At 39.0% G+C, this 16,682-nt stretch overlaps 2 protein-coding genes across 2 annotated transcripts; both read right to left on the reverse strand.

The window, feature by feature from the left end:
* Positions 1-2,773: 2,773 nt before the first annotated feature.
* LOC132788138 (uncharacterized) lies at positions 2,774-9,124 on the reverse strand. Its single transcript, XM_060795456.1, has 5 exons — positions 8,992-9,124; positions 8,560-8,842; positions 4,239-4,464; positions 3,014-4,093; positions 2,774-2,923 (listed from the first exon to the last, which is right to left on the reverse strand). Exons 1-5 carry the CDS (start codon positions 9,122-9,124, stop codon positions 2,774-2,776), a joined length of 1,872 nt encoding a protein of 623 aa, XP_060651439.1.
* Positions 9,125-15,639: 6,515 nt separating this feature from the next.
* LOC132790910 (glutathione S-transferase 1-like) lies at positions 15,640-16,448 on the reverse strand. The gene has a single exon (XM_060799669.1). The coding sequence runs from the start codon at positions 16,399-16,401 to the stop codon at positions 15,733-15,735; it is 669 nt and encodes a 222-aa protein (XP_060655652.1). The 5' UTR covers positions 16,402-16,448; the 3' UTR covers positions 15,640-15,732.
* Positions 16,449-16,682: the final 234 nt, after the last annotated feature.

Here is a 16,682-nt window from a genome sequence, read left to right on the forward strand (position 1 = left end):
ACGGAGGACGTCGCCCTTGGGATAAACCCATCGGTGCTGTCCTCATCCGTCAATGAAACTGCTGGTTCGCATTCTCTTCCTTCACTTCCATTTGATGAAGACATATATGGGCGAAACCTCTCCATTGCATTCGCCCAAATCCACAGTTTACCAGCGTGCCGTGAACTGGTCTTCAAATATTTTGGGAAAGTGTCCCTCAAATTTTTTTCGCTTAAGCAGTTGTAGCTTAAGAGCTTTAAGCATCTCTCAAACCAGAGCGAAAAAATCGCAGCGGCAGCGGCGCAAATAAACCGCGGCGAACTTATTCGCAAAAATGTCTGCATCAGATAAAGATGTGCTTTTTTTAACGTTGTTATTAGAAGAAGAAAAAGAAAAATGCGTGAGTATTAAATATTTTATTTTTTGTGATGGTTTATTGTAACATAATATTATTATTATTATATATTATATTGTTATTATGTACATACATATATATTATCCCATTAATGCAGAAACTTCGAAATAGAGAGACTAAATAAGTGAATTTTCTTCTAGATCCGCCAATTCCTCCTCCATTATCAGCTTGGCGATCTTAAATTTAATTTGGGCCGTCTTCTCGGGCTAAATTTTTTGATGGTCTTCGCATGGGCCAAAAACAACATATCTATGTCGTCTGACCCCTGCGACTTTGAAATTTGGTGTATATCCTCTATGGAGGACGTAGCCCTTGGGTTAAACCCATTGATGCTTTCGTTGGTTAACACCAACGAAAGTGCTTCAGCTTCTGGTTCTGGTTCGCCTTCTTCTCTTTCTTCACTATTATATGTTGAACACATATATGGACGTAACCACTCCATCTTATTCGCCCAAATCCACGGCTTACCAGCGTGCCGTGAACTGGGCTTCAAAGATTTTCCGAACCTGTCCCTCAAATTCTTCCATTTTTTTTTAATTTCATTTCCTAAAAATATAAAAACTAAATAATTTTCATTTCACAGATTCCTTGCAACTGGAGACAGTTTTAGTACAATTGGACACAGCCATAAAATATGTGTATGAACTGTTTCATTGTACAAAAACTGAACTTGATTGGATAAAACAATATAATTACCACTTTCTTCCAGCTCCAATCCAATTTCGTCCCATATCTCGTTCCTTTTACTATTGTTTTTATACTCGGGGTGCTCCGAATCATACAATATTTAATTTTTGTCTACTAGCTCGATCAGTCGCTCCATATTCATTTTTCTCCTCCCTGCGACTTTGAAATTTGGTGTATATCCTCTATGGAGGACGTAGCCCTTGGGTTAAACCCATTGATGCTCTCGTCGGTTAACACCAACGAAAGTGCTTCAGCTTCTGGTTCTGGTTCGCCTTCTTCTCTTTCTTCACTATTATATGTTGAACACATATATGGACGTAACCACTCCATCTTATTCGCCCAAATCCACGGCTTACCAGCGTGCCGTGAACTGGGCTTCAAAGATTTTCCGAACCTGTCCCTCAAATTCTTCCATTTTTTTTTAATTTCATTTCCTAAAAATATAAAAACTAATTAATTTTCATTTCACAGATTCCTTTCAACTGGAGACAGTTTTAGTACAATTGGACACAGCCATAAAATATATGTATGAACTGTTTCATTGTACAAAAACTGAACTTGATTTGATAAAACAATATAATTACCACTTTCTTCCAGCTCCAATCCAATTTCGTCCCATATCTCGTTCCTTTTACTATTGTTTTTATACTCGGGGTGCTCCGAATCATTTATTTATTATTTGGCCATGACAACCCTTTTATTGGGTCTCAGCCTGAAGCGTAATGTGCCTCCACGCGTCCCTGTCCTGAGCGCGCCTTCGCCAGTTGGTAACACCAAGTGTGGACAGGGTTTCCATCACCTGGTCTTGCCAACGCGTTCGGGGTCGTCCTCTCCTTCGTGTCCCAACAATTACGCATCAAACACCTTACGAGCCGGAGCGTCTTCATCCATACGGGCAACGTGGCCCAGCCAGCGAAGTCTTTGAGATTTCACTCGACTGGCCACGTCAACATCACCGTACAGCTCATACAGCTCATGGTTATATCTGATGCGATAAACATCATCCACGCAGATTGGACCAAAGATTTTACGAAGAATTTTCCTCTCGAACACTCCAAGAGCAGCTGCGTCTGACTGCGTCACTGTCCAGCACTCCGCACCATATAGGAGTACTGGAAGAATGAGCGTCTTGTAGAGTGTGGTTTTTGTGCGTCGAGAGAGCTCTACTATTGAACTGCCTACTGAGCCCAAAGTAACACCTGTTGGCAAGTGTTATTCTCCGCTTAATCTCCAGACTGACATCATTTGTACTGGTTATAGCAGTGCCTAGGTAAATGAACTCCTTGACGGACCCAAAGCTATAGTTTTCTGCAGTCAGCTGAGAATCAAGACGCCGCGATTCTCTGCTAGAGCACACCATAAACTTTGTTTTCTCCATATTCACCGCTACTCCTACTTTCGCTGATTCCTTCTCAAAAGCCCCGAAGGCTCCTGTGACATCACGCTTGGTGCGGCCAATGATATCAATATCATCAGCGTAACCAAGGAGCTGGACACATCTGTTGGTTAATATCGTGCCCGTCCGATGTACACCAGCCTTTCTTATAATACTCTCCATTAAAATATTGAAGAGTATACAAGACAACGAGTCACCTTGTCTGAGGCCACACTTGGTAGTAAAGGTTTCGGATTGGCCACATCCTACCTTGACAGAGCTGATGGTGTTGCTCAATGTCATTCTGCAAAGTCTAGTCAGCTTTGCTGGTATACCAAGCTCAGACATGGCGGCATATAGGCGATCTCGCCGGGGCTATCAAATGCGGCTTTGTAGTCGACGAAGAGATGGTACGTGTCGATCTGGTTTTCGTAAGACTTCTCCAGGATTTGGCGCAAGGTGAAAATCTAGTCAACGGTGGACTTGCCAGGCCTGAACCCGCACTGATAAGGTCCAATCAGTGCTTCAGCATGGGGTTTCAGTCTTTCACACAATACGCTCGTTAGGACCTTGTATGCAACTGGAAGAAGACTAATTCCGCGGTAGTTGGTGCGCAACGTGGCATCACCCTTCTTCAGGATGGGACAGATCATGCTGAGGTTCCAATCTTCGGGCATGCTCTTCGTGAGCCATATCTTACTGATTAGTTGGTGCATGCTCCCTACCAACATATCACCAGCTGCCTTAAACAATTCTGCCGGCAGGCCGTCAGCACCTGCAGACTTGTTGTTTTTAAGCCGTTGGATTGCATCCTTGACTTCGATATGACTTGGGATTGGCACTTCAATATCAGTGCCATAGATTGGGGTTCGTGGATCATAGTCTTCAGAGTCTGTGTTTGAGCCAGATAACAGACTCGAGAAGTGATCCCTCCATAACTTCAGCACGACATCTGCTTCTGTGACAAGATTTCCATCATCGTCCCTGCACGCCACAGCACCAGTCTTGAATCCTTGGGTCAGACGCTTGACCCTCTGGTAGAAGTTGCGTGCTTCATTTCTGCATCTGCTGCTCTCTACGCTCTTACACTCTCGCCTTTCCTGCTCTTTCTTCTTGCGTCTGAAAAGGCGTTTTTCGTCTCTTCTTCTCGACCTGTAGACATCCACAATAGCTCGTGTCGCCCCAGCCTGCAGTGTTCTTCTGTAGGCGGCGTCCTTTGCAGCTGTTGCGTCATGACACTCCTGATCGTACCATGGATTCCTTGTTAGAGGACGCTGGAATCCAAGCACTTCTTCTGCCGAAGCTCGCAGAGAGTGAGATATGAGCGCCCACATATCGCTTATGTCTTCAGGTATTGAAGGTGCTCGGCTTAATAGCCCCGAGACGTGAGTGGAGAATGCATTCTTCGCCTGTTGTGATTGCAGCTTTCCGATGTCCAGCCTTCTTAACGCACTTCGACGTGCAATCTTCGCCACACATAGCCGTGTGCGAATCTTAGCTGCAACAAGATAATGGTGGGAGTCGATGGTGGGACCCCGACAGGATCGCACGTCGAGTATGTTAGATGCATGCCTTGCATCGATCACAACATGATCGATCTGATTTCTGGTCAGTCGATCGGGAGAGAGCCAAGATGCCTTATGGATGTCCAAATGACGAAATCCGGTACTACGAACTACCATATTATGCGCAGCTGCAAAGCCTATTAATCTGAGACCATTGCTCGAGGTGGTCTCATGTAGACTAAATCGCCCGACGGTGGCACCAAAGATGTCGTCCTACCTTGGCATTAAAATCCCCGAGGAGAATTTTAATGTCATGGGAAGGACAGCGGCCATAGGCTCGGTCGAGCTCCGCATAGAAAGCGTCCTTGGTGGCATCGTCCTTTTCCTCCGTTGGGGCATGTGCGCATATCAGGCTGATGTTAAAGAATTTGGCAGCAATTCGGATCGTTGCAATTCTCCGTTTGTTGGCCGAAAGTGAGAGACTCGGCGCCGCAGCCTGGCACCTACGACGAAACCACAACCAAATTCATGCCGTTCTGGGTGGCAGCTGTAGTATATGTCACAGTTCTTCTTCTTTATGCAGCCTTGTCCTATCCATCGCATCTCCTGGATAGCAGTGATGTCAGCCCTGCATTTGTTGAGGGTATCTGCTAGTTGTTGAGCAGCACCAGGTCTGTACAATGTTCGTACGTTCCAGGTGCATACTCTCAAATCATTGTCCTTTTTACGCTTGCTATGGTCGTCAACGTTAGATCGGTTCCTTTCCGAGGCTTTTCTTGCTTCCTTCACTGAAATTGTGTTTTACATGGGTGGATTCCAAGTCCTACGCCAAAACCTAGTTAGTAGAGTTAGGACTCTCGTCGCGCGCTTTAGTTTGCCACTCAACGGCTGTCGAGTGACAATCCAGGGAGAACCACGTGGAGGTAGTGCGTCGGCTTGAAGAGAGCAGTGACAGGAATCGTGCTGGCATTCACCAAGTTGAATGCAATCAGACACTTTGACCTGTATGCTTTCCCCCATTCTCCCCATTCTCCGAATCATACAATATTTAATTTTTTTCTACTAGCTCGATCAGTCGCTCCATATTCATTTTTCTCCTCCAATTGTTTTTGTACGCATTCAGTATGCAGCTTCACTTTTGCCCTTGTTTACATTAGTGCACGTGAGAATGGCAAAAGACATTTAAAGAAAGACATTACGCATAAACAGCTAAACGCATACACGCCACATGTGATGATTTTTGATAAATATTTTTTCAATAAAAGTGGATGATTATAAGTTAATCATCATAATCGCTCTGGTTTGAGAGATGCTTTATTCGCGCCGCTGCGATTTTTATACTCGCTACCCATAGGGTAGAAGGGTATTATAACTTTGTGCCGGCAGGAAATGTATGTAACAGGTAGAAGGAGGCATCTCCGACCCTATAAAGTATATATATTCTTGATCAGCGTCAACAGCCGAGACGATATAGCCATGTCCGTCTGTGTGTCTGTCCGTCCGTCCGTATGAACACCTAGATCTCAGAGACTATAAGAGATAGAGCTATAATTTTTTTCGACAACATTTGTTATGTTTGCACGCAGATCAAGTTTGTTTCAAATTTTTGCCACGCCCACTTCCGCCCCCGCAAATCAAAAAAATCGAATAACAAGCGTAATTTTAAAGCTAGAGTTCCGAAATATATACAATAATAACTATAGTATTTATGACTTCTGAAAGTTTGGTTACGATCAGATAAAAATTATCGAAGTTATTAAAGAAATACTTTTGTATGGGCAAAAACGCCTACTTACTATGGGTCTCAGTTGCTTTGGCTGACAATCTGGTATATTGTGCCGTCTATGGTATATTTTGGATACGGTACTATGTCGATATACCAAATATATCATTCGGTATATTTTTAGTATATTTGCAGTATATTTGGTATATTTTGAGAAATATTATGCAAAATATATAGCTTTTATTCAAAATGGGTAGCGGGTATCTCACAGTCGAGTACACTCGACTGTAGTTTTCTTACTTGTTTTTATAGTTATAGTTTTTATAGTTATAGTGTATTGTCGTATAAACTACAATAATAAACCAAATTAAACTCACTTTTCATAAAATTAAAAACAATTTCGGCTTTTTTAGTGGAAGAAAAGAAAAAACTGCTATTCTAATGTTCAGCCCAAAAGTGGTGCACTTGGGTAAAATATCAAAATTTCAGAAAAACTGATCAAATCTAACGGGGTTTTTGCTGTTTTCTTATCTTTATGCTTCATTTTACAAAAACAATGTGCTAGCGATCAACTAACAAAAGGAATAACAAAAAAAAACGGTTACATAGTCTTTTCTCTGTCGCACTGCTATTTCAAAGATCACAGCTGTATATGTATTGATGTAGAAACTTCGAAATAGGGAGACTAATTAAGTGAATTTTCTTCTAGATCCGCCAATTCCTCCTCCATTATCAGCTTGGCGATCTTAAATTTAATTTGCGCCTGTCTTCTCGGGCAAAATTTTTTGATGGTCTTCGCATGGGCCAAAAACAACATATCTATGCGTCTGACCCCTGCGACTTTGAAATTTGGTGTATATCCTCTATGGAGGACGTAGCCCTTGGGTTAAACCCATTGATGCTCTCGTCGGTTAACACCAACGAAAGTGCTTCAGCTTCTGGTTCGCCTTCTTCTCTTTCTTCACTATTATATGTTGAACACATATATGGACGTAACCACTCCATCTTATTCGCCCAAATCCACGGCTTACCAGCGTGCCGTGAACTGGGCTTCAAAGATTTTCCGAACCTGTCCCTCAAATTCTTCCATTTTTTTTAAATTTCATTTCCTAAAAATATAAAAACTAAATAATTTTCATTTCACAGATTCCTTGCAACTGGAGACAGTTTTAGTACAATTGGACACAGCCATAAAATATGTGTATGAACTGTTTCATTGTACAAAAACTGAACTTGATTTGATAAAACAATATAATTACCACTTTCTTCCAGCTCCAATCCAATTTCGTCCCATATCTCGTTCCTTTTACTATTGTTTTTATACTCGGGGTGCTCCGAATCATACAATATTTTATTTTTTTCTACTAGCTCGATCAGTCGCTCCATATTCATTTTTCTCCTCCAATTGTTTTTGTACGCATTCAGTATGCAGCTTCACTTTTGCCCTTGTTTACATTAGTGCACGTGAGAATGGCAAAAGACATTTGAAGAAAGACATTACGCATAAACAGCTAAACGCATACACGCCACATGTGATGATTTTCGATAAATATTTTTTCAATAAAAGTGGATGATTATAAGTTAATCATCATAATCGCTCTGGTTTGAGAGATGCTTTATTCGCGCCGCTGCGATTTTTATACTCTCTACCCATAGGGTAGAAGGGTATTATAACTTTGTGCCGGCAGGAAATGTATGTAACAGGTAGAAGGAGGCATCTCCGACCCTATAAAGTATATATATTCTTGATCAGCGTCAACAGCCGAGACGATATAGCCATGTCCGTCTGTCCGTCTGTGTGTCTGTCCGTCCGTCCGTATGAACACCTAGATCTCAGAGACTATAAGAGATAGAGCTATAATTTTTTTCGACAACATTTGTAATGTTTGCACGCAGATCAAGTTTGTTTCAAATTTTTGCCACGCCCACTTCCGCCCCCGCAAATCAAAAAAATCGAATAACAAGCGTAATTTTAAAGCTAGAGTTCCGAAATATATACAATAATAACTATAGTATTTATGACTTCTGAAAGTTTGGTTACGATCAGATAAAAATTGTCGAAGTTATTAAAGAAATACTTTTGTATGGGCAAAAACGCCTACTTACTAGGGGTCTCAGTTGCTTTGGCTGACAATCTGGTATATTGTGCCGTCTATGGTATATTTTGGATACGGTACTATGTCGATATACCAAATATATCATTCGGTATATTTTTAGTATATTTGCAGTATATTTGGTATATTTTGAGAAATATAATGCAAAATATATAGCTTTTATTCAAAATGGGTAGCGGGTATCTCACAGTCGAGTACACTCGACTGTAGTTTTCTTACTTGTTTTTATAGTTATAGTTTTATAGTTATAGTGTATTGTCGTATAAACTACAATAATAAACCAAATTAAACTCACTTTTCATAAAATTAAAAACAATTTCGGCTTTTTTAGTGGAAGAAAAGAAAAAACTGCTATTCTAATGTTCAGCCCAAAAGTGGTGCACTTGGGTAAAAATATCAAAATTTCAGAAAAACTGATCAAATCTAACGGGGTTTTTGCTGTTTTCTTATCTTTATGCTTCATTTTACAAAAACAATGTGCTAGCGATCAACTAACAAAAAGGAATAACCAAAAAAAAAAACGGTTACATAGTCTTTTCTCTGTCGTACTGCTATTTCAAAGATCACAGCTGTATATATTATCCCATTGATGCAGAAACTTCGAAATAGGGAGACTAATTAAGTGAATTTTCTCCTAGATCCGCCAATTCCTCCTCCATTATCAGCTTGGCGATCTTAAATTTAATTTGCGCCTGTCTTCTCGGGCAAAATTTTTTGATGGTCTTCGCATGGGCCAAAAACAACATATCTATGCGTCTGACCCCTGCGACTTTGAAATTTGGTGTATATCCTCTATGGAGGACGTAGCCCTTGGGTTAAACCCATTGATGCTCTCGTCGGTTAACACCAACGAAAGTGCTTCAGCTTCTGGTTCTGGTTCGCCTTCTTCTCTTTCTTCACTATTATATGTTGAACACATATATGGACGTAACCACTCCATCTTATTCGCCCAAATCCACGGCTTACCAGCGTGCCGTGAACTGGGCTTCAAAGATTTTCCGAACCTGTCCCTCAAATTCTTCCATTTTTTTTTAATTTCATTTCCTAAAAATATAAAAACTAAATAATTTTCTTTTCACAGATTCCTTGCAACTGGAGACAGTTTTAGTACAATTGGACACAGCCATAAATATATGTATGAACTGTTTCATTGTACAAAAACTGAACTTGATTTGATAAAACAATATAATTACCACTTTCTTCCAGCTCCAATCCAATTTCGTCCCATATCTCGTTCCTTTTACTATTGTTTTTATACTCGGGGTGCTCCGAATCGTACAATATTTTATTTTTTTCTACTAGCTCGATCAGTCGCTCCATATTCATTTTTCTCCTCCAATTGTTTTTGTACGCATTCAGTATGCAGCTTCACTTTTGCCCTTGTTTACATTAGTGCACGTGAGAATGGCAAAAGACATTTGAAGAAAGACATTACGCATAAAAAGCTAAACGCATACACGTCACATGTGATGATTTTTGATAAATATTTTTTCAATAAAAGTGGATGATTATAAGTTAATCATCATAATCGCTCTGGTTTGAGAGATGCTTTATTCGCGCCGCTGCGATTAATTCTCGCCGATTATTTATATCAAAAGTTAAATTATTTACAAATTTTATTATTTATACATAATAAATAATAATAAAGATTTATTTATTAATATTTACGTTTTGAATTTTGATTTTATTTAATTTTTTATTATTTTTTTATTCAAATAGCTTATATTTAGAGTATGACACTGAATTAAATTAATTTTATTTTTACAATAAAAATGTAAGGTTTTAATTAAACTATATATATATATGTATAAATAAAAAGGGAATTTAAAATAAAAAAGTTAGAAGCTTTTACTGCAACACCATACTTCCTAATTGGAGATTATTCTCAATTCTAGTGATAAGCCGCTATTTTGGCTTCTTGCTCAGACACTTGAGTGTTTGATCAGACACTCGGGCAAATACTCGGGTGTTTTTCCCCCACCCCTATTGATGCTTGTGTGTCGCGGCTCGCGGGTAGATTTTATGACTTTTGACTTCTTTTAATGATTTTTGGGTGTTTTTTTACTTTGACAAATGGTCAAATAAAATATCAGGTGGTTTTTCCTGAAATTTATGGAAATTGCACAAATTTCCAAAATACCCTTTTGTAATTATATAGGCATTTACAATAGTGTTATAAACAGGTAAACAGGTAAAAACCCAAGAACTCATAAAACAGGTAAAATTTCACTTTATAAAACCCGGATTTTCTAAATCTGATTAGTTGTATTTTTACTTGTTTTGTTCCTTATCAATATATAAAAATTCTTCATTAAATTATTATTTAATCTTTAAATTAAATTAAATTTTTATTAATTATATAAGACATCAAATAAATACACTACACAAAGCCAAAAAAAAGTTTTCGAATTTAAATTTTCAAGAAATAAAATGAGTGCAAGAACAGCGCACCAGCAATAACAAGACGGCATTTCTTGCATCTCAATATACATACATACAAACGTACATATGTATATACATACATACAATCGTGCCGGTCCACTCATAATTTTTTACCAAGTGTATCGGATACACTTACCCATAACCACCGGCACCGGCTTTACCCGAGTGCATAGAATCACCGATCGCAAATTGCCGAGTATGCCTCGGCACTTGCACTCATGAGTGTAAGCCTTTCGATACACTTATTGCTCATGAGTATAAGCCTCATGAGTATGTGTATTTTTGGCTACTCACACTTATGAGTGCAAGTATACCGAAAAGGCACATGAGTAACCGGTGCACCGGTTGAGTGTGTATACCCGTGCCGTTCTCTGCTTCACAATCAACATAATCATGGCCAATGCCTTCTTATCCATTGCCGTCCTATTGGCGCCTTCGCTTGCGCCGCCTTGTGGATCCTCGGACACAACATCCCATAGCTCTGCATGTATCAGCACACTCTTCATTTGGATGCTCCAAGCATCATAATTGTTGTCCTCCAACTTTTCTATTTGACACATCGCACTCATTTTGCTATTTGTGTCACACCACAATTCCTTGCGAATGTCTTTATAATTTCACCACAGTTCGTAACTGCGCACTTCTATACCAAGCCGTGCCTGGGCCCATAACCTGTTGAACCTAGTTGGTTCGGCAAGAAAGTCTTGGCTGAAACGTAAAATAAAACACGTCGTTCTGCTTTAAGTATTTATTCGCAACTGTGTATATTAAATGTTAGTTAACATAATTATGTGCAGTGCAGATGTTAATGTTAATGCACTGCTACTTTTAGTTATCGATATTCATATGCGTACATTGATATTTTTAACAAAAGTTAATCCGGTAAATAAAGGGTATCAATAAATAAATCCAGCCATAATTGCATAACACATAATGAAAATGAGCTACTACATAATATGTATCGTGAAGATTAATATCAACAGAAGAATTAGCAAGAACTACTCCAGTTCCCCCCAATCCCCTACAATAAATAACAAGTAAGAAAGCTACAGTCGAGTGTGCTCGACTGTGAGATACCCGCTACCCATTTTTAATAAAGGCAAAATATTGCGGTATCATTTTCAAAATATACCGAATATACTGCAAAAATACTAAAAAATATACCAAACGGTATATTTGGTATATCGATATAGTACCGCATTCAAAATACACCATAGACGGATCAATATACCAGATTGTCAGCCAAAGCAACTAAGACCCCTAGTAAGTAGGCGTTTTTGCCCATACAAAAGTATTTCTTTAATAGCTTCGACAATTTTTATCTGACCGCAACCAAATTTTCAGGAACTACTTCATAACTACTATAGTTACTATTATATATACCAAAATTCGCAACTCTAGCTTTAAAATTACGCTTGTTATTCGATTTTTTTGATTTGCGGGGGCGGAGGTGGGGGTGTCAAAAATTTGAAACTTGATCTGCGTGCAAACATAACAATAGCTCTATCTCTCGTAGTCTCTGAGATCTAGGTGTTCATGCGGACAGACACACAGACGCGATCGCGAGCGAATCGCGCGCGAATAAATCGCATGGGAATTACGAGCGAATCGCGCGCGAATAAATCGCGAGGCGATATTACTTTTACTTTATTACATATTACTTTTTCCTTCTATGTTGTACACGTTTTCACATACATTTAGTGCTTTCTTTTTCATATGTGTTTTATTTTCGTTTTGTCCGTTCTTCTCATTTGGTTTCGATTTACTTCAACAGTCGCGCGCGAGATGACCGATTTTATTGCATGTACAACATTTTCTCGTTTCTCTTTGGTCTTTTTATACCCGCTACCCATAGGGTAGAAGGGTATTATAACTTTGTGCCGACAGAAAATGTATGTAACAGGTACAAGCGTAATTTTAGAGCTAGAGTTGCGAATTTTGGTATATATAGTATAATAGTAACTATAGTAGTTATGAAGTAGTTCCTGAAAATTTGGTTGCGGTCAGATAAAAATTGTCGAAGCTATTAAAGAAATACTTTTGCATGGGCAAAAACGCCTACTTACTAGGGGTCTTAGTTGCTTTGGCTGACAATCTGGTATATTGATCCGTCTATGGTATATTTTGAATGCGGTACTATATCGATATACCACATATACCAATTGGTATATTTGTAGTATTTTGCAGTATATTTGGTATATTTTGAGAATAATACCGCAAAATATATTTCTTTTATTCAAAATTGGTAGCGGGTATCTCACAGTCGAACACACCTGACTGAAGTTTTCTTACTTGTTTTCAATTTGCGGGGGCGGAAGTGGGCGTGCCAAAAATTTGAAACAAACTTGATCTGTGCGTAAATATAAACAAAATTGAGCTCTATCTCTTATAGTCTCCGAGAACCAGTGTTTCATACGGACAGACGGACATGGCTAGATCGTCTCAGCTATTGATGCTGATCAAGAATATATATACTTTATAAGGTCGGAGATGCCTTCCTCTACCTGTTACATACATTTCCTGCCGGCACAAAGTTATAATACCCTTCTACCCTATGGGTAGCGGGAATAAAAAGAAAAAAAATCACTTTACACCAGCTAGCACGCATGTAATCGAATAATAAAAACCGAATTGGATCGAATGAGCAATTTAAACACAATATACAACACAAATTGAAATTAATTACCTAAGCCGTTGACGCGAATTTAAATGTCATACATGTCATACACGTCATACACGTCATGTATGTCATACACGTCACGTATGTCATACACGTCATGTATGTCATACACGTCACGTATGTCATACACGTCATGTATGTCATTCATGTCAGGTATGTCATACACGTCACGTATGTCATACACGTCATGTATGTCATTCATGTCAGGTGTGTCATACACGTCATGTATGTCATTCACGTCAGGTATGTCATACATGTCATACATGTAATACACGTCATACATGTCATACATGTAATACACATCATACATGTCATACACGTCATGTATGTCATACATGTCATACACTTTTATATTATTTATATTACGTGTATTATGTTTGATATCGATAAACGATTAATCAAAAACACGACAAAAGTGTAACGATGAACTTAAATCTTTGTATGGCGATGAAGCGCCATCCTATAGCCTTATGAAAAACTGGTTTAATGAATTTTATCGTGGCCGATGCTCGCTCGAAGACAAAGGTCGTCCAGAAACAGCCATTGCGCCAGAAAACATTGATGCCGTGCGTGAACTGATAATGCCAAATCGTCATGTGACATATCGTGAGATAGAGGCATCCTTGGACATTTCTTTTACCAGAATACATTCGATATTGCATAAACACCTGATCGTAAAAAAGGTTTGTTCTCGATGGATCCCCCACAATTTGACAATTGCTCAAAAAAAGGCTTGTGTGGATTGGTTGGATATTTACAATTAACAATTACCAACATGTATGACACACATGACGTGTATGACATACGTAACGTGTATGACATACGTGACGTGTATGACATACATGACATTTATGACATACATGTATGTATGATACGTCATGTATGTCATACATGTCATACATGTAATACATGTCATATAATTCCCGAAATTCTCTCTTCAATTGAGGTAATATAAATGAAATAAACGAAATTCGCGAAAATATAACAATAATACAAATGTACTAATATTAAAAATATACCAAATGGTATTTTTGTTATATCGATATAGTACCACATTCAAACAAGTAAGAAAGTTACAGTCGAGTGTGCTCGACTGTGAGATACCCGCTACCCACTTTTAATAAACGCAAAATATTGCGGTATCATTTTCAAAATATACCGAAAATACTAAAAAAAAAAATACAAAAAATATACCAAATGGTATGTTTAGTATATCGATATAGTAAACCATTCAAAATATACCATAGACGGGCACAATGTGCCAGATTGTCAGCCAAAGCAACTAAGACCCCTATTTTGCCCATACAAAAGTGTTTATTTAATAACTTCCGCAATTTTTATCTGATCGCAACCAAATCATCAGGAATCATAACTACTACAGTAGTTATTGTGTATACCAAAATTCGTAACTCTAGCTTTAAAATTACGCTTGTTATTCGATTTTTTTGATTTTCGGGGGCGGAAGTGGGCGGGGCAAAAATTTGAAACAATTATAGCTCTATCTCTTATAGTCTCTGAGATCCAGTGTTTCACACGGACAGACAGACAGACGGACAGACACACATACTGACAGACGGACATGGCTAGATCGTCTCGGCTACATATGTATGAGATACATGATGTGTATGACATACGTGACGTGTATGACATACATGAAGTGTATGACATATCTGACGTGTATGCATACATGACATGTATGACATACGTGACGTGTATGACTTACATGACATGTATGACATACATGACACGATATAGTACCACATTCAAAATATACCATAGACGGCATAATATGCCAGATTGTCGGCCAAAGCAACTAAGACCCCTAGTAAGTAATTTTTATCTGATCGCAACCAAATTTTAAGGAATCACAATTACTATAAATATTATTGTACATACCAAAATAGCTCTAAATTTACGCTTGTTATTCGATTTTTTTTTATTTGCGGGGACGGAAGTGGGCGTGGCAAAAATTTGAAACAAACTTGATCTGAGAATTATAGCTCTATCTACTATAGTCTCTGAGATCTAGGTGTTCATACGGACGAACGGAAAGACAACGAAACGGACAGACGGACAGATCGTCTCGGCTGTTGACGCTGATCAAAAATATATATACTTTATAGGGTCGGAGATGCCTCCTTCTATCCGTTACATACATTTCCTGTCGGCAAAAATTATAATACCCTTCTACCCTATGGGTAGCGGGTATGAAAACAAACACGCAAAAAATTTGACATCGCCAATGCGGCGCACAACTAACCGAGTACTCGGTCGCGAAACTCATTCTTGCATTGCTTCGCCGTTCGGATACGGTAAGTTTTCTACTCATGCCTTCACCACATTTGCCAAATCCGTTTTACACAATGTCTCACTCAGTCAGTTAGAACTTTGAGTGAGAGTACCAAATGCTGTTTTGACTGTATTCATGCAGACCTCTAGTGCAAAAGTTCATAAGACGCAATGTAATTATATGTACGCGCCGCTGCCGCTGCGATTTATTCGCTCTGTTGTGAGAGATGCTTAAAGCTAAGAGAATAATCGCGCTGAGTCATTGCCAAAGGTGTAGGAAATTAAGAGACAGCAGCGGCATACATTATTGCGCTTTTGTTTTTATCGGTTGGAATGTATACAAAAAAAATAAACCGGCTGGAAAGCTTTGAGAAAATTTCATCAAAAACTTGTTCAAAACAGTCTTGATTAAAATGATAATTTTATGTATTTTTTTTTTTATGCTATTAATAAATTATAAGAATACGTTTTTAAGTCATTACAAATTACACAAATGTTATTAATAAATTACAATAATATTTTTTCAAGCTGCTACCGTAAAAGTTGCCGTTTTAACTTTTGCGATAAAGAGTTTAGCCCCATTAGAATTTTCCGAATAATATGGCAGCTCTTCCATGCGCTTAACCCACGCACTCAACCTTGGCCACTTGCTGGACTCAATCTCAACATAAGCTTGCGATGAGCTGATGGTGGAAATTAAACTAAAGTCAGCAACAGTTAGTTGATTGCCAGCCACATAATCATTGTCCTTCAGGAAGGCTTCCATAAAGTCATAGACCTCGATGAAAGCATCGATGCGCTCCTTGGGCACCTCCTTCTGACCCATGAAAAGTACCAGCCGGGTGATGGCCCGCAGAGTGCTGATAAACACGACTCCGTTTTCAAAGTGCAGACGCTGATCAACCACCGCACGCTTCAGCAGATCCTTCGGATACAGCGAATCGTCCTTGCCGTACTTGCTCACTAAATAAGTGATGATGGCATGTGAATCCCAGATAATCGCATCGTCATCCTCCAACATGGGAATAGTGTGTTGTGGATTCTTCTTCTTAAGAACCTCCTCCAACTTTTGGTCCTTGGAGTTGGGAACCAACACGACATAATCGTAGGGCAGTTGAAGGGCAGCCAATGTAAGTTTGACCGCACGACATGGCGGACTGGGATCGAAGCCGTAAAACGTTAATTTACCCATGTTGTTAGTGTTGTATTGAAAGCTGTTAACTGACTGACGAAGCAAGCGGCTCTGCGGCTTTTATAACTGGCTGCGTGCAAGAGTGCAATTAAGCAAAGAGAGCGAAGAGAGCTCGAAAAGTTTAGAAGTTGCTAGAAGAGTAAAGTTCAATTTTGGCTGTGTTTGGTGAAATTGCTGTTGTTGACACTATACTTAGCTCGTAGGCAACGCAATGTAAAAACACTGGTGCGATAAGGAAAGGTGAGTGCTATATATTTATAAGCTATATAGCATATCGCTGT

The sequence above is a fragment of the Drosophila nasuta genome, chromosome 3 (assembly GCF_023558535.2).
Source record: "Drosophila nasuta strain 15112-1781.00 chromosome 3, ASM2355853v1, whole genome shotgun sequence".
NCBI classification, from domain to species: domain Eukaryota; kingdom Metazoa; phylum Arthropoda; class Insecta; order Diptera; family Drosophilidae; genus Drosophila; species Drosophila nasuta.